Source organism: Thamnophis elegans, chromosome 15 (assembly GCF_009769535.1).
Source record: "Thamnophis elegans isolate rThaEle1 chromosome 15, rThaEle1.pri, whole genome shotgun sequence".
Taxonomy (NCBI): domain Eukaryota; kingdom Metazoa; phylum Chordata; class Lepidosauria; order Squamata; family Colubridae; genus Thamnophis; species Thamnophis elegans.
In genome coordinates, this window is record NC_045555.1 from 45510431 (window position 1) to 45528720 (window position 18290).

Genomic DNA, 18290 nt, shown 5'->3' on the forward strand with positions numbered 1-18290 from the left:
AGGAAAAAAAAAATCATACAGACTTTTTGGAAAGCTCCACAATGCGATTGGTGTGAAACCAAGAAAGCAATAGCTCCTTTTCTCATCTCATAATCACTGAGTAAGTAGTCTTCAAACATTTGACCAAAGCTATTGCATAAACTACCTCAAGCATGTGTATATATCAGTGCTAAGAGTGGTTGAGGATAGGGTGGCATGCACAGCTGATAAATAAGTAAACAAGTAAATAAACAAGCAAAATAATTGAATTCATTAGGGCAGAAAGGTTTAAAAATTAATTCAACCCTGTCTAGGATGACTTTCCCGATCACCTAGAACTGGAAAAGTCAATATAGATAATTCACCTCCCTTATTATAACCAGCTCTTGAGCTATCCAAGTGGAGAATATAGGGTAAAGCTATTTTTGATGAAGCCAAGCGAAAAAGTTGAGATTTAAATAACAATTTGGGAACCCTTCGTTCTGCCTCTGTGGTATACAAGTTTATCAAATAAATAAATTCTGCGTCCTCGATGATATTGTCCCAACACAAACACAAAGATGATAATTGCACAGTAGCATTGGGATAGCAGGACTGTATAATAGAACTTCATTTATTAGTCATTAACATAGTTGTTTAACACCAATAGCAGGTGGTACATTCGCATTTATTATACAGTTGTTAGACATTTCCAAAATACAAAATAAAGATCCACAAGTGACTGATAATCCTGTAAAATGTGTTACAATTACAGATTAGCATCCAAGTGATTGCAAAGCGAGAAATTATCTGGAATAGCAGAGCCGTGTGTACTACAAATGTAATGGATTCCCTCTAGTACAGGACAAGGAAGGAGCTGTATTGCATATTAACGCACAAATCCTATCCAAAAGTAACTTCTTCATTATCAACATTAGTAGGAGTGAGTAAATTATGCATCACACAAAGCCCCAGAACTGCACACAATTACAAATCTTTCATTGTTGCCCCACAATCTTTTCATTTCACCTGACTTTCTTGGTTTCTGCCTTTATACCAAACCATTTCTTCCACATTTCTCACTAAGTCTTCTTCTGTACACTTCCATTCCCCCCACCCCGTCGCCGCCTTCCTCTTACCCTACAAGTTCAGCCATTCCAGAAATTCACAAAAAAGTTACACAAGGAATGCCATTTCTCTTCACAATAAGCGTCTACCACATCGGCGTTGAGCTCTGTGGGCCGTGCGGTGACTTCCACAACTGTTGTTGTAGGCTTCCTATGGGCTGGACGGGTAGGGACCGCTGAAGAGTTGGGGTTCCCTTTTCTCTTCCCCCCTTTCTTTTGCTTCTTCAAGGCGCCGTTCTTGGCTGGATTGGTGACGGTCATATCTCGGTGTGCTTGTGGTGATCTCTGCGATGCTGGTAGGTTCTTGCCGCGGCTTTTCCCCTCGGGACTTCCTTGAGTGACACTTGCGGTGGCCACAGGGACCTCTGTGCTTGGTAGGGTTTGAACCAGGTGCAGCTGGGCTCCAGGTGTGTCCTTCTTGCTGCTACAAAGCCGGGATTTGAGAGGGCTGGTGTCCTGGCAGGGATGGGGCTTCCGGCGAAGCTTTCCCAGGATCTGTTTCCAGAACTGATGGCCTTTGGCACCGTAGGCCGCACATAACTCTGGCTGGCCCCGGTAGACACACCTCTGTGCCTCTCCTTCTGCTGGATGACAGGTGATCTGGAGCTCGGTATCCCTTTCTCCAGAGATGAGTTGCCAGTTGCACAGATGCTTGTCACGGGTGGAGAACTGTCCAGACTGAGCCCAAGGAAACGGAGGTTTTTCTCTTTCTCCGGTGGTACCCCTACCCTTCTTAGAAGGGTTACACTCTAGGCAACTGAGGAAGAGAAGAGTAAGGGGGAACGTTTGGGGCAGCTTCATTTCCTGAAGTCAAAGAAGGTGCTGGCACCCCACATTCAAGAGCATGAGGGAGAAAAGACCCGGCCAAGGACTCTGTAGTATCTTTCGGGTCCTACGGAGACACAAAATACAATGAGCCATCTGGAAGAGGCGCCATCAATAAGGATGAGGCGCAGCAGCTAATTGCAAACAATGTCTTTCAACTCGAACAAGCCCATTCTTCCTCCCCAACTTTTCAGCTGAGAACAATTCTACTTTCCCCAAAAGCAATAAACCGCAAACCACCACCACCCCCATCAGATGTGGTTAAGAGCTATACCAGATGGGGATGGTCGCGCTCACAACAGCAGATACTTTCTATTGTTATCCGATCAGCCAGCAGCGACGTTGACGGATGGCTTTAGATTCCTAAGGAACGCTCATCGGGTGTTCCCATGTATATTAGTGGCATTTTAGCTCAAACCCCAGCTAATAAGTCTCTGGATATTTCACCAAGGTAAACATTCTTGTTCTTCTTAAAAGAGAATAATCCACCTCGATAGGAACGCTGCCTTCTATCTACAGCATTGAAATTGCTTCCTTGCTTTCATCTAATGTAAATGCTCTGAATTTCCAATTTCCAATTTTAATAGATTTGTATGCCGCCCAATCCCGAAGGACTCCGGGCGGCTTACATAAAAACAGTTTAAAAGCATTTAAAAGAAGTTTAAAATACATAACAGAAACGAATCCTTTTTTTCTTGCAAGCTCAAATGTGCCTAGCTTGCTTTTTTTAAAAAAAAAATTTGGGGGGGGGGATTTGTATTTTTGTTGTTCAAAAGTTTTATTTCTTTTAAAACAAACATTTCATCATTCCTCAATCAGTAAGACATCGAAGTACAATTTTTTGTGTGTCAAAATACTTCTAGTTTACCACCAAATTCTTGTCTAGCCTAATGTATACCCCTCCCTCCCTCCACCCTCCCCCCCAACCCCCCTCCTCCTTCCCCGCCCCCTCTGACTTCCCAGAACCCGTACACGGTATAGATTTTTAACAAACACGGTCTAAAATCTATTGAGAAAAAAGAAATAAAGAAATTAATAACATCTCTACATTGATCTTAGCTTCTTCTTGCTGAGCTAACTTTAAACAATTTAAATCATTTCTGATCTTAAGCATAGGCTAACTGGAATTTCTTGGTCCCGTATTTATTTTGTATATAGTCAATCCATTTTTCCCCAGTCTCGTTTATATCTCTCATTTGAGTGATCTTTAAGATATGCCGATATTTTAGCCATCTCGGCTAAGTTTGTAACTTTCAATGTCCATTCTTGAGTTGTAGGCAAGTCTTCCTTCTTCCAATATTGCGCCACCAACAGTCTTGCTGCCGTTATTAAGTGCAGGATCAAGTTAGTCTCTACCACTGTAAAGTCAGTACATATACCTAGTAAGAATAACTGAGGAGTAAACTTTATCCTTCTTTTAAAGATATTTTGCATAATCCACCATAGCTTGCTTTTATAGCGAATGTCTTTCTGAAACTCCAGTGAAGAAAGAAAGAAAACTTCGTAACGTTCTTTTTAATCTTGTCCTCTTGACACAGTTCTCCTTTCTCGCCAACTCTTCCCAGTTCCTACCCTTAACAAAGATCCTGCACATTAAACATCTCTTCTGCAATTCCCAGCCTTCTATTTCCTGCATTCCCTAAATACAAACAAATCTCTGAAACCTGGTGTCTTTCTTAAAACGCTAGCAAGCTGGTACAGATACCAGCGTGGGGTTACTGCTAATACAATGGTGGGGAAGAAGTTCCTTTCTTGTTGAAGAAGCAACAATTCCAAACCCAACCTGTGCCCAATTCCCCAGGCACAATGAAGTCCCGCCTTGACACTCAATAATTCCCACTTCCCAAGTTCTTGCTGGCTTCACTTACCTTTGATTGCGAGTGGAAGACAGCTACAGGAGAAATGCCACTCTAAGCTCAACTTCAGCCTGTTGGAGGGGCGTTCAGAGCATGCCTGCATTATCAAGAGTCCAGGAGGGGCTAACCACAGCCTATGCCCCTCCTCATGCATGCAAACACACACACACACCCGCACAAAGACACACACACACAAAAAACCACTCAGAGACAAGAGCAAGAGAAGAACCTTGAAAAGCAAACAAAAAAAAACTGTCCTGTTTGATCCTTTTGTACGCAGACCATATCAGATAGTTTTACAAATAGGATCCTCTGCTCACTGGTAAAATTGTTACTGTTTGTCCTGTTTAATTGATTAGAAAAACATGTATTTTTTCTAAGAGACCCCCGGATTACAATGGGACACGGGTACTCCTTGATGTAAAACCACAATTTATTATTATTTATTTATTAATTAGACTTATATACCACTTCATAGGGCTTTCAGCCCTCTCTAAGCGGTTTACAGAGTCAGCACATTACCCCCAACAACAATCCGGGTCCTCATTTCACCCAACTCGGAAGGATGGAAGGCTGAGTCAACCTTGAGCCGGTGAGATTTGAACCGCCGAACTGCAGATAACAGTCAGCTGAAGTGGCCTGCAGTACTGCAATATATATATATATATAGTGTCACAACCCCTGGTATGCCCAAATATGGGAGGAAGCAGACTGCTTCCTTTCTCTGTCTATCGGCTCGTCACAAGAGACCATCACAACAGAAAGCCATTATTTTTACTGTTGCCTTTACTATATGTGTATATGTGTGTATGTATATGTATGTATGTATGTGTATGTATGTGTGTTTGTGTGTGTGTATATATATATATTAGCTTCCTCCCATAATTGGGGCTTACCAGGGGTTGTGACTCTAAATATATACCTTCTTCCCTGGCTTCAGCTGATAAGGAGGAGACCTGTGGCTTAATGGCTAAGACGTTTGCCTAAGATGCAATACAGCACAGGTTTGAATCCCAGTAAGGGTATGGCTAGCTGATGAGAGCTAAATAGCTTGAAATAGATCTATACTAGTCTCCCTTTATTTATTTATCAGCACAAATAAAAAACACAAATATAACAAAGGCAACAGTAAAAATATTGGGTTTCTGTCGTGATGGAGCCGATTGACAGATGATGGAAGCAGTTAGCTTCCTCCCATAATTGGGGCTTACCAGGGGTTGTGACTCTAAATATATATATATATATATATATATATATATATATATATATATATATATATATATATATATATATATATATATTTAAAGTCACAACCCCTGGTATGCCCAAATATGGGAGGAAGATCACACTTCCATTCTCTGTCCTTCGGCTCGTCACAAGAGACCATCCAGACAGAAACCCAATATTTTTTTACTGTTGCCTTTTTGTTACATTTGTTATATTTGTGCTGATAAATCAATAAAGGGAGACTAGTATAGATCTATTTCAAGCTATTTAGCTCTCATCAGCTAGCCATACCCTTGCTGGGATTCAAACCTGTGCTCTATTGCCTCTTAGGCAAACGTCTATACTAGTCTCCCTTTATTTATTGCAGATAAATTAGTGCAGATATTTTAGCCATCTCGGCTAAATTTGTCACTTTCAGTGTCCATTCTTTAACAACGTGATGTGCTTGTACATACCTTAAAGGAAACATACAATCGTTCATGTCCCCCTCTTAGCTTTTTACATGCATGTCCCAGATTATCTATACTGAATCTAAAACCAAAGCTTTTATGAAAGTAAGACACAGCCCATCATTGTGGGTCTGCATCACTTTAAAAACAGCATGGAATAAAAGGTCATTTTGCTGATATGTTATTTCAGCTGCTTTTGAATTTTTCAAAACCCATAACATTTATAAAGTCTTGCGCACGCTGTTCTTTTTTCTCTTCATTACTTCATTACTTAATTTCAACTTATTATTATTCTTTGACCCAGGAGACCTACAGAACAAAGGCGGTTTTTTAAAATATGGGATTTTTTATGTCTCCAAGCTGTTTTTTCATGCTTTACTTCCCAGAGATAGGCAATCTTACACTATTTGTGATGTTGTGTAGCAGGGTCAGAGCAAATATATTCTCTGCATGACTGAATCTATGTCTCCATGTACTTTCACCAATTTCATTTTGTTCCAGACGAAACATACAAGCTGTAGGACATAATGCCAAAGGTTAACAGGCTGTGTAGGCCACAGGAAAATAAAATTATCTATAATACTTCTTAAGATTTCATAGCATTTCATGTCCTCCTGGATCCACAGCTGACGTTAGAACACCATCTGTCGGCTGTGACCAGGGGGGTCTTTGCCCAGGTCCGCCTGGTGCACCAGTTGCAGCCCTACCTGGACCGGGAGGCACTTCGAATGGTCACTCACGCCCTCGTCACCTCTAGGCTCGATTACTGTAATGCGCTCTACATGGGGCTGCCCCTGAAAAGTGTTCGGAGACTACAGTTGGTCCAGAACGCAGCCACGTGAGCGATATTGGGTGTACCTAGATACACCCATATTATACCTGTCCTCCGCGAGCTGCACTGGCTTCCGATCGGTCTCCGCACACACTTCAAGGTGCTGGTCATTACCTTTAAAGCCCTACATGGCTTAGGACCTGGATATCTGGGAGACCGCCTCCTGCCGCACACCTCCCAACGGCCGATAAGAACTCACAGGCTGGGCCTTCTCCGGGTGCCGTCAACCGGACAATGCCGGCTGGTGGCTCCTCGGAGGAGGGCCTTCTCTGCTCCGACCCTGTGGAACGACCTACCCATAGAGATCCGGACCCTTCCCACTCTCTCGGCCTTCCGAAAAGCCACTAAAACCTGGCTATTCCGGCAGGCCTGGGGCTGTTGACTTCATGAATGAGGTCCAGCCTCACTCAGATGGAGTGTACGGTGTGTTGTTTTTTAAACTGTTTCTTTTTAACAGTTTCTTTTTATTTTAACTCCCTTTTTTAACCTGTTTCTGTAAGCCGCCCGGAGTCCTACGGGATTGGGAGACATATAAATTTTATTAAAGTTATTAAAGTTATTAAAAGCAGCCTTAGAATTGATAATGCTCTACTTCAGGGGTGTCAAACTGGATTTTCTTCGAGAACCGGATCAGCATTGTAGTTCTCCTCCGTGGGCCGGCTAGGGTGGGGTGGGGAGACGGGGACGGACGCCTCCTGCAGCACCCTGCCAGACACAACGGGGTGTGTTGGCTTCCAGAAGGACCATGGGCTAGTCCTTTGCTATTTCCAGGCTGGCCCCACACCTCGGAAGGATGGAAGGCTGAGTCAACCTTGAGCCGGTGAGATTTGAACAGCCGAACTGCAGAACTAGCAGTCAGCTGAAGTAGCCTGCAGTGCTGCACTCTAACCACTCCGCCACCTCGGCTCTGTCATGTATTTATTATAATTGTTGTTATAAGTTACAGTCTAATTTAAAGGTGAGCTTGTCTAATTTGTGGTTTGGGGATGATCTATATACTATAGTCAACAGCCGAAAGATACAGCAGAAGAAAGGTATACATGGCAAAAAGATACGAAACTCTATGAATGCATGAGGATTCATGCTACAACTGAATAAAGAGATGGCTATTTACAAATGATTTAATTAATATTAAGAAAGTAAGTACATTTATTTTCTATTTCATACAGTGAAGGCACTAATTATTTTGACATTCTGAAAGAACTTACTGGAGAACATCTATATTTTTACAGCTCAAAAGAGACACCTAGTGGTATTTGAAATTCTCTCTCTCTCTCTCTCACACACACACACACACAAACACACACACACAAACACACACTCTGAGTTGTCAAATTCAGCAATGTTATGTTTTTGAGAAAGAACTTGAGAAACACTGCTATAACCTATGCATTCAAGGAATGGGGTAAAGTTTTAATAACTTCACACTTGGCGATCTGTGAAATCATTACATAATTTTGTGTAAAAGTTTATAAATTTAGTATCATAAAATAATGCAACATAATGTTCGGTGTCGTTCCCAACTTACACTTCCATTCTTTAATGTCAAATGAAGTGATAGCAATAGCAATAGCAGTTAGACTTATCTACCACTTCATAGGGCTTTCAGCCCTCTCTAAGCGGTTTACAGAGTCAGCATATCGCCCCCAACAATCCGGGTCCTCATTTTACCCACCCCGGAAGGATGGAAGGCTGAGTCAACCTTGAGCCGGTGAGATTAGAACCGCTGAACTGCAGTCAGCTGAAGTGGCCTGCAATACTGCACCCTAACCACTGAGCCACCTCAGCTCTATGCTCAAGGAAGTCTCTGTGGTTTTTATTATGGCAGGTGGACATATTATAGTCCAGCAACACAGCTCAAATACAGTCCCTTCATGAGCATTGCTATCGTAACATTTAACTGGTGGGAAATATTTACTGTATGACTAACTATGGGAACATTAAACTGTGGGAGAAAACAGTCTTCAGATTTAATTCTCCAACTTTTCTCCTAAACTTAGCATCACTCTTCCTTCCCTCCCTCTAAGGGTGGGTTGCTCCCAGCATAACTGCTGGTTCGGCGCGCCAAAAATCCACTTGGGCAGAACCAAAAACAAAGATGGTGCCGCAGACAATAGAACTGATTCAGATGCGTGGGCGGCCAAGTTACTACCTTCTCGGTTGAACCAGTCCAAACTGGTAGGAACCCTCCTCTCCCTCCCTCCCTCCCTCCCTCCCTCCCTTCTTTTTTTCCCATTTCAGAAAACACCTAGTGGTAACATCGGAGGAGTTGGGCAAGAGATGTGCTTAGAGGGAAATAATAATAAACAATAACAAAATATACAACCCTGTTCTGTCCCCCCTCCTTCGCTCGTTCAAAGACGACAGGCAGACAAACTTAAAAGGAAAGAACTTTATCAGTCCTCGGCTCAGACTGGCTGCGAGCCCAAAAATAAACATAAATAAAGTCTCTGACAAGAAGATAACAGACTGCAAAACAAAACTCTTACGGCAAATCCAGGTGTCCAAAAAGAAAGCAAAGCACTTCTCCAAGTGTCTCTTTGAATCCGGGTTACAGAAAGCAAATCACTTCTCCAAGTGTCTCTCACAAACAAACCACGACCGATGAACAATGAATGATGAACGAATGAATGAACGTTGACCCCTGCAACCAGGGCGTGGCTCCATCCGTCCTTTTATCACCAGAAGACGCCACTAACTAGCCCCAGCTGCATTGTTAATCTTGCATCCCGACTCAACTCATAGCAAACTTCTGCTGAGTCACAACGCAACCCATTATGGGATGCCTCCTTGTGGTGATTCAGTGATACTGAGAAGTGTTCTGTCTTAATTGCTATTTGACAGTGGACACCTGGATTTTTGTAATCTAGATAAGGTATGTTCTAAGAAGGTCCCTCAAGCATCTCAACTTAAGAGCCAAAGTGGGTAACGGAGCCCATCATGCAGCTGTGGAGAGATTCTGTCACCTCTGGCCACATCCAGCTACGATTTAAAATGCATCTTCCAAAACCTTGTAAAAACCGTCTCTGAGTAGCATCCATTAGTGGCAGATTTAGATATTCTAAAGTGAATCTCACAAAAGTTCAAAGCTGCTTTTTATATCGTCCACTCATAAATGCATTAAAACAACAGCAGGCTTTTACATCGTGAAACGGGTAATTGGAAAGCGATGAAAATGTATTAATTTAAGAAAAGAAGAAGCCATTTTCAGTCTGAATCCATACATATAATACATTCAGTAAATACGGTGCATTTACTGAACTTTCTCAGATAATTGAAATCTCTGAATTGGATAATTTCCTAAGAGACTATAATGGCTATTAATGCAATATTATTTATTGTCTTTCAAAGCTAGTCTCCATTGAAATGAACACTCCTGCCTCTCCCTCCCGCCCTTCCTCCCTTTCTCTTTCCCTCTCTCTCTCTCTCCCTCCTTTCCTTCCTCTCTCTCTCTCTCTCTCTCTCCCTCCCTCCCCTCTCTCTCTTTCTCTCTATCCCCCCATTCTTTTTTTCATTCTTCTGGGGAGAGAGGGAAAGAGAGAGGGAGGAAGGGCGGGAGGGAGAGGCAGGAGTGTTCATTTCAATATATCTACCAAGGGTAACTTTATTTTGCTTTGCCCTCTCTAACTCTAAATTTAATTTAAAATTAATTGTAATGTTTTTTTTTCTTTTTGGGGTGCAGTTTCTTGCCAAGATTTCTGAAGTGGTTTGCCATTTCCTCCTCCCTAGGGCTGAGAAAAAGGGACTGGCCCAAAGTTACCCATCTGGTTTGGTGATTAAGGTGGGACTAAAACTCACTGTCTCTAGCTCAGTGTTTCTCAACCTTGTCAACTTGAAGATGTCTGGACTTCAACTCCCAGAATTCCCCAGCCAGCGAATGCTGGCTGGGGCATTCTGGGAGTTGAAGTCCAGACATCTTCAAGTTGACAAGGTTGAGAAACACTGCGTCTAGCTAATGCCTTAATCACTACGCCACACAGGTCCTCTTTCCTGTTTAACTCTTTTTACCTGATTGTGTGAAGACTGCATTGTATATATATTTGTTGATCTGACCGTATGTAAATAAACCTGGGGAAATGTTAGAAAATTGGGAGGGGGCATATTCCTTGTCTGCTGCAGGAACTACAAAGCGCATCTCCTGAAAAATCTAAGGAGCATCCTTGGCTTAAACCAAATTGGTCTCCCAATGTTCTGGTCTCCAGGGATCCCAGCTACTTGGCTAAGAACAGTGATCTGCAGTTCCACCATATCTGGCCGAGGAAAGCATCCAAGAATAAGTGTCCCATCAAAGAAGAAAGGAGATTCTGATTTCCGACATTGCTTGAATTCTGACTTTTCCAGAGTTTCATCCATAGAGTTCATGGAGTCTTCCTTGGAACTAATGGATGCAGTCATCCCAAACATCTGCCTTTGGACATCGGGGGTCATCCAGAGTGCCATGAACAGAAGCAGGGGTCTCAACATGGTACCAACATCTCCTCCCTTTGTGTTTTTGATCTGCCCAAATTTATGTGATCTTGGTTTGGTAAGCAGTGCTTTGGACTGACTATTTTGGTCTCTAACATCACCTGTTCTGGGCTTTCTCAATAATTGTTGGGCTTTCCATTACTGATGCTAGATGCAACGTGCTCTACATGGGGCAGCCCTTGAAGAGCATTCGGAGACTTCAGCTTGTCCAGAATGCAGCTGCGCGAGCGATCGTGGGTGCACCTCGGTTCACCCACGTAACACCTATCCTCCGCGAGCTGCACTGGCTGCCTATTGGTCTTCGGATACACTTCAAGGCGCTAGTCGTCACTTATAAAGCCCTTCATGGTATTGGACCTGGGTACTTGAGAGACCGCCTCCTGCCAATCACCTCCACTAGACCGATTAGATCCCACAGATTAGGCCTCCTCCAAATTCCATCCGCCGGCCAATACCGACTGGCGACTACCCGGAGGAGAGCCTTCTCTGTGGCTGCTCCGACCCTATGGAACGAGCTCCCCGTGGAGATTCGAACCCTCACCACCCTCCAGGCCTTCCGCAAAGCCCCTAAAACCTGGCTGTTCCGACAGGCCTGGGGCTAAAGAGCCGTTGCCCCCCGCCTCGAATGGTATGACTGCTGTGTGTTTTTTAAATTATGTATTGTTATGTTCCATCTTTTTTATTTCTTGTCTGTACCCCCTTCCCCTGATTTGAATTGTGAGCCGCCCTGAGTCCCCCTTGGGGAAAAGGGCGGCATATAAATGTAATAAAATCAAATCAATCAAATCAATCAAATAGATTGAATCTGAGAAGAACATCTCTACTTCTTGGCCCTTTTCTTCCTCTGACTTAAAAGGTAAATGAATAGTTTCCAGCCTCCAGCAGGCCCCCCGGAGCCTGGGGTGGCCATTTTCGCCCTCCTAGAGCGGAGGTGGGTTCCTACCAGTTCGCACCAGTCCCTACCAGTTCCCAGCAAAACATATTTCTTAAGCTTCAGAAACCTCCACGTTTCTTAACTACTGTGCTAGCTGGAGCTACCGGGTATTGAACTTTTGACTATTGTTGAAGGACCATGACTTCTCCAGCTCTTACATATGTGGAGAGATATCAGGAGACGGGAGAAGAGGCAAGGATAGTGATGAATGTGGAGGCAGAAGTTTATTCACGGCCTGCTTTCTCCTTCCTCCCACAGACTCCAGAAGCTGTAAAGAATTAAAAATGAAGGCAAGCTTGTTGATGAGGTCAGATAATATACAGGATCATCCAAATAAACGTAGATGAACATTATTGCAAAAAGAAAAATAATGAATTGAGCACCAGCATGTTTATTAGATGATTGCTTGAAAGCAGCTTTACCAAATGATTTGGATCCCAAATGTGTGGGTTGCTTGCAATCCCTCTAATTTAACTAAGGACCGTTGCAGGCATTGGGTACGTCTAGTTTAATGAAAAGAAAGTCTAGGGGTGACATGATAACAGTGTTCCAGCACCTCAGGGGCTGCCACAAAGAATAGGGGGTGAAGCAGTGGTGAAATTCAAAAACTTTTACTACCAGTTCTGTGGGCGTGGCTTGGTGGGCATGGCAGGGGAAGGATACTGCAAAATCTCCATCCCCTCCCCACTTCAGGGGAAGGATACTGCAAGATCTCCATCCCCTCCCCACTTCAGGGGAAGGATACTGCAAAATCTCCACTCCCACCCGACTTCAGGGGAAGGATACTGCAAAATCTCCATCCCCTCCCCACTTCAGGGGAAGGATACTGCAAAATCTCCACTCCCACCCACTTCAGGGGAAGGATACTGCAAAATCTCCATTCCCTCCCCACTTCAGGGAAAGGATACTGCAAAATCTCCATTCCCTCCTCACTCCAGGGGAAGGATACTGCAAAATCTCCATTCCCTCCCCACTTCAGGGGAAGGATACTGCAAAATCTCCATTCCCTCCCCACTCCAGGGGAAGGATACTGCAAAATCTCCATTCCCTCCCCAGTCCAGGGGAAGGATACTGCAAAATCCCCATTCCCACCCCACTTCAGGGGAAGGATACTGCAAAATCTCCATTCCCTCCCCACTCCAGGGGAAGGATACTGCAAAATCTCCATTCCCTCCCCACTTCAGGGGAAGGATACTGCAAAATCTCCATTCCCTCCTCACTCCAGGGGAAGGATACTGCAAAATCTCCATTCCCTCCCCACTCCAGGGAAGGATACTGCAAAATCTCCATTCCCTCCTCACTCCAGGGGAAGGATACTGCAAAATCTCCATTCCCTCCCCACTCCAGGGGAAGGATACTGCAAAATCTCCATTCCCTCCCCACTCCAGGGGAAGGATACTGCAAAATCTCCATTCCCTCCCCACTCCAGGGGAAGGATACTGCAAAATCCCCATTCCCACCCCACTCCAGGGGAAGAATTCTGCAAAATCTCCATTCCCTCCCCACTCCAGGGGAAGGATACTGCAAAATCTCAATTCCCTCCCCACTTCAGGGGAAGGATACTGCAAAATCTCCATTCCCTCCCCACTCCAGGGGAAGGATACTGCAAAATCTCCACCCCCTCCCCAGTCCAGGGGAAGGATACTGCAAAATCTCCATCCCCTCCCCACTTCAGGGGAAGGATACTGCAAAATCTCCATTCCCTCCCCACTTCAGGGGAAGGATACTGCAAAATCTCCATCCCCTCCCCACTTCAGGGGAAGGATACTGCAAAATCTCCACTCCCTCCCCACTTCAGGGGAAGGATACTGCAAAATCTCCATTCCCACCCCACTTCAGGGGAAGGATACTGCAAAATCTCCATTCCCTCCCCACTTCAGGGGAAGGATACTGCAAAATCTCAATTCCCTCCCCACTTCAGGGGAAGGATACTGCAAAATCTCCATTCCCTCCCCACTTCAGGGGAAGGATACTGCAAAATCTCCATTCCCACCCCACTTCAGGGGAAGGATACTGCAAAATCTCCATTCCCTCCCCACTTCAGGGGAAGGATACTGCAAAATCTCAATTCCCTCCCCACTTCAGGGGAAGGATACTGCAAAATCTCCACTCCCACCCCACTTTGGGGCCAGCCAGAAGTGGTATTTGCCGGTTCTCCAAACTACTCAACATTTCCACTACCGATTAATTTCTTCTTTTTCCAGGCTGCATTAGGAGTTATGCAAATGGTTGAAGACACTCTTATTGAGCATGCTCATACAAAACCTCTGCTTCCCAGCCAGCTAGTAAGATATAGGGAAGTACAGCTGCCTGATAGTAAGTGGTTTAGCTTATCAGCTATAAAATGCTTCATTTCAAGTTGTGCATATACTATAGCTTGCAATAAAGATGGATAATTATGTCTTCAGCTATTTTTGTTTTTCAAAATTTGTTTAATTTCAAATTTGTGCTGCAGATACGTGAGAATCAACCCCTGTCAGAACCTGCTGGATTTCACCCCTGGAGTCAAGCTATTTTTCCAAAGCAAGGGAAGGCAAGGCAAAAAAACAATGGATGGAAACTAATTAAGGAGAGAAATAACCTAGAAGTAAGTAGAATTTTTCCTGACAGTTAGAACAATTCATCAGTGGAATAAATGTCCTCCAGAAATTGTGGGTCAGCCTTCAACCTTGGAACTTTTGAAGAAGAGATTGGACCACCATTAGTCTGAAATGGTACAGGTGTTCCTAACAGCTGTTGCCAGATGTGGAACATTTCCACATCAACAGTGTGTCCGCCCCCCACCCCCACTTCTCACAATCTTAATAACAATTAGAACAATGGGTCACACACAACAGACATATTGTGAAGAGCCGAGGTGGCGCAGTGGTTAGGGTGCAGTACTACAGGCCACTTCAGCTGACTGTTATCTGCAGTTCGGCGGTTCTAATCTCACCGGCTCAAGGTTGACTCAGCCTTCCATCCTTCCGAGGTAGGTGAAATGAGGACCCAGACTGTGGGGGCAATATGCTGACTCTGTAAACCGCTTAGAGAGGGCTGCCAGCTTGGTGTTTTGGGATTCTAGCCTATTCTAATTTCAACATAGAAAGCTCCTTGGAACTATTGTTCTTTTCATACCAATATTTCATACCTCTTCTCATAAGCAAAATGTATCACGTTTGAATACACAACACATATTATGTAAATGGAACATTCTTCCTAGCTGCAAGTGAGTGCAATTGGGCCTCAGATAACAGATTGCCTCTACCCTGAGGTCTCCTTGGGAAGAACATTTCAAAAGTTGTTTACTCACTCACACCATGTTTTGTTTTACATCACTAATAGATTTGCACAGCAGGTAAGGAATCTTTTTTTATTTATTGTGAGCTATCGAATTCCTAATAAGGGACACCAAGCACTTCGTGCTGGCACCAAAGAAAACGTACGTTTGCAAATGAAGGAAAAATGGTCTATCTTAAATTATTCATTTAAAAACAGATTTGCTGGTGTTACACATAGACCTACTGTAGTGCCTTCAGACAACTATTTTGCCTCCTTTCCTCTATTAAGCTCTTCCACTGAGAGCCAGCAGAAAGCTACATGATATCATGCACATGTTACCATTACATCAGGGGTGGGTTCCTGCCAGTTCTAAGTTCTTCTATAGAAGAGGTTCCACAAATCTACAGTGCCGTTTAGAACCGGTTCCAGCTCCCCCCCCCATCTGCACAACATCAAGATGAAGAGTGAGAGGAGGAATTCTGGGAGTTGAAGTCCACAAGTCTTGAAGCTGTCAAGTTTGAACACCTCTGGGGGGCTTTTCTGAAGGGTTAGGGGTGCATGGGTCTTGTAACTTGACAGCTTTAAAACTTGTGTGCTTCAAATGCCAGAGTTCCTGAGCCAACATGACTGGAGGAGGAATTCTGGGAGTTGAAGTCCACAAGTCTTAAAGCTGTCAAGTTTGAACACCCCTGGGATTTTTTTTTCCTAAAGGGTTAGGGGTGCAAGGGTCTTGTAACTTGACAGCTTTAAGACTTGCCTGCTTCAAATGCCAACATTTTGGTTGCTAAGCAAGAGTGCTGTTAAGTGAGTTTCACCACATTTTACAAGTTGGCCACACCCACCCAGTCACCTGACTGCCAAGCCACTCCCATCTGGTCACATGGCCGGCAAGCCACTCCCACAAAACAGGCCACACCTACAGAAGAGGTTCTAAAATTTCTGTTTACAGAGTCAGCATATCGCCCCCCACAGTCTGGGTCCTCATTTCACCCACCTCGGAAGGATGGAAGGCTGAGTCAACCTTGAGCCGGTGAGATTTGAACCGCTGAACTGCAGATAGCAGTCAGTTGAAGTGGCCTGCAGTACTGCACCCTAACCACTGCGCCACCTCGGCTCCTATAAGACGAGGATTCCCTCTCCCTGCCTTGCATTTCATCTCAAAGTCTAAATCATTTTGTAATCTTGTTCGGTAAGAAACTGTCTCTTAAGTCCTGCGTTAAATTGTAAATCTATTATTGTTCTAAGAATATGTGCAGTGCAACATATATATGAATGACAATAGATGAAATGCAACATTGCTGTATGCTGCTCAAAGCCACCTGTTGTGAGATGGGTGATATAATTTTGGTAAACAAACAAACGAACAATACAATACACATTCTGATTTTGAAACTGGGTTTTCCCCACAGGGGTATTTTGAAGGAATTAATCCAATAAGAAGAAATTTATAAATACTTTTTAGCTTGATGCAATGAGCCTTATAAATTAAACATGCAACCTTCAAACTTCCAGAGTCTTTTAACTGCTAACTAAGCTATTTATAACAGCAATATTTTTTCTAAAAAAAAAAACCGTCTCGAATCCAGACAAGTCAATTAAATTTTCCATGAACATTAACTTCGAAGGGCTAGGAAAACAAAGTTTATACATAGAATATCTCCTTTTATAGCATGTAGTCAATAGCAAAATGTCCGCAGGAAATAAAAGAAGCTGTCACTGTTGAATTTCAAGTTGCGTTCCTTATGATGCCAGCTCTCATTTTAGTTCAAAGCATTGCTACGTTATCTCTGGAGATCTGAAAATTAAATAAGGCTTCAGCTTATCCAAGCTGGATAAATTGCTCCCTTCAGCAGAGCTGAAGAAACTTTATCTGCTTGACGCAAAGAGAAGATACCCACGCACTGAATTTGACAAATGTAAAAGATAATAAATTAGTTGGTTCTTCCATGTTAAGGCTCCTGAGAGCTACTAATCAAGAGGTGCCACACCACAGCCCCCACTGTTTCCTCCTTAACAGATTTGCTCTGAATAAAATAGTACAGAAGAGATGCGGGTTGTAAATAGATATGGTGCCATTTGGAGACTGTAGAGGCTGGCCTAAAGCATCTCGACAGCTTCAGTGTTAGCAATAGCAATAGCAGTTCGACTTATATACCGCTTCCTAGGGCTCTCAGCCCCCTCTAAGCGGTTTACAGAGTCAGCATATCGCCCTCAACAATCCGGGTCCTCATTTTACCCACCTCGGAAGGATGGAAGGCTGAGTCAACCTTGAGCTGGTGAGATTTGAACCGCCGAACTGCAGTTAGCAGTCAGCTGAAGTGGCCTGCAGTACTGCACTCTAAACACTGCCCCAGCTCGGCTTTTTTATAAGCTGACTGCCACATTGGAGCTGAGGGATAGGGAGGGTGGTGGGGATTTGAGATAGCTGAGATTTTTTAGCCAAAACAAAATACTTTCTCTTGGGAACCAAGGACGTTCTCACACCTGGTCAGGGGAAGGCAGAGTGATGTCGCCAGGCAACCAAACCGTGCCGTGATTGGATCATGTGATTGATTGTTTTGAGAAAGTGACAAACTTTTAGTTTTATTTAGGTGAAAACCGTGGGAGCCTTCAGAGCCAATATGATATATTCTATAAAGGTATTCTTTGAAGAATCCACCTGCCTTGGAACTCTGACAACAATCTTGATCATTCTATTGGATGGAGATGTGGGGATACATGTAGTCTTTGCCGTACAACCACAATCGAGTCCAACATTTCTGTTGTTAAGCGAGACAGTTGTTAAGTGAATTTTGCCCTATTTTATTACTTGCCACAGTTGTTAAGTGAATCACTGCATTTGTCAAGCTAGTAATGTGCTTGTTAAATGAATTTGGCTTCTCCATCGATTTTGCTTGTCAGAAGGTCACAAAAGGTGATCATGTGATTCCAGGACATCTGCAACCGTCATAAGTAGGAACCAGTGGCCAAGCATCCAAATTTTGATCACATGCCCTTGGGGGATTCTGTTTACGGTCATAAGTGTGAAAAATGGTCATAAGTCACTTTTTCCAGTGGTGTGAAGAGCCGAGGTGGCGCAGTGGTTAGGGTGCGGCACTGCAGGCCACTTCAGCTGACTGTTATCTGCAGTTCAGCGGTTCTAATCTCACCGGCTCAAGGTTGACTCAGCCTTCCATTCCTTCCGAGGTGGGTAAAATGAGGACCCGGATTGTTGTTGGGGGCGATATGCTGACTCTGTAAACCGCTTAGAGAGGGCTGAAAGCCCTATGAAGCGGTATATAAGTCTAACTGCTATTGCTATTGCTATTGTGAAGAAATCAATTGTGGGAGCAATAATTAGAAAACGGAAGACAT

The 18290-nt window shown here is 43.8% G+C and overlaps 1 protein-coding gene across 1 annotated transcript; it reads right to left on the reverse strand.

The window, feature by feature from the left end:
* Positions 1-576: 576 nt before the first annotated feature.
* Positions 577-3907, reverse strand: FGFBP3 (fibroblast growth factor binding protein 3). Its single transcript, XM_032231998.1, has 2 exons — positions 3779-3907; positions 577-1977 (listed from the first exon to the last, which is right to left on the reverse strand). The coding sequence occupies exon 2, from the start codon at positions 1884-1886 to the stop codon at positions 1107-1109; it is 780 nt and encodes a 259-aa protein (XP_032087889.1). The 5' UTR covers positions 1887-1977; positions 3779-3907; the 3' UTR covers positions 577-1106.
* Positions 3908-18290: the final 14383 nt, after the last annotated feature.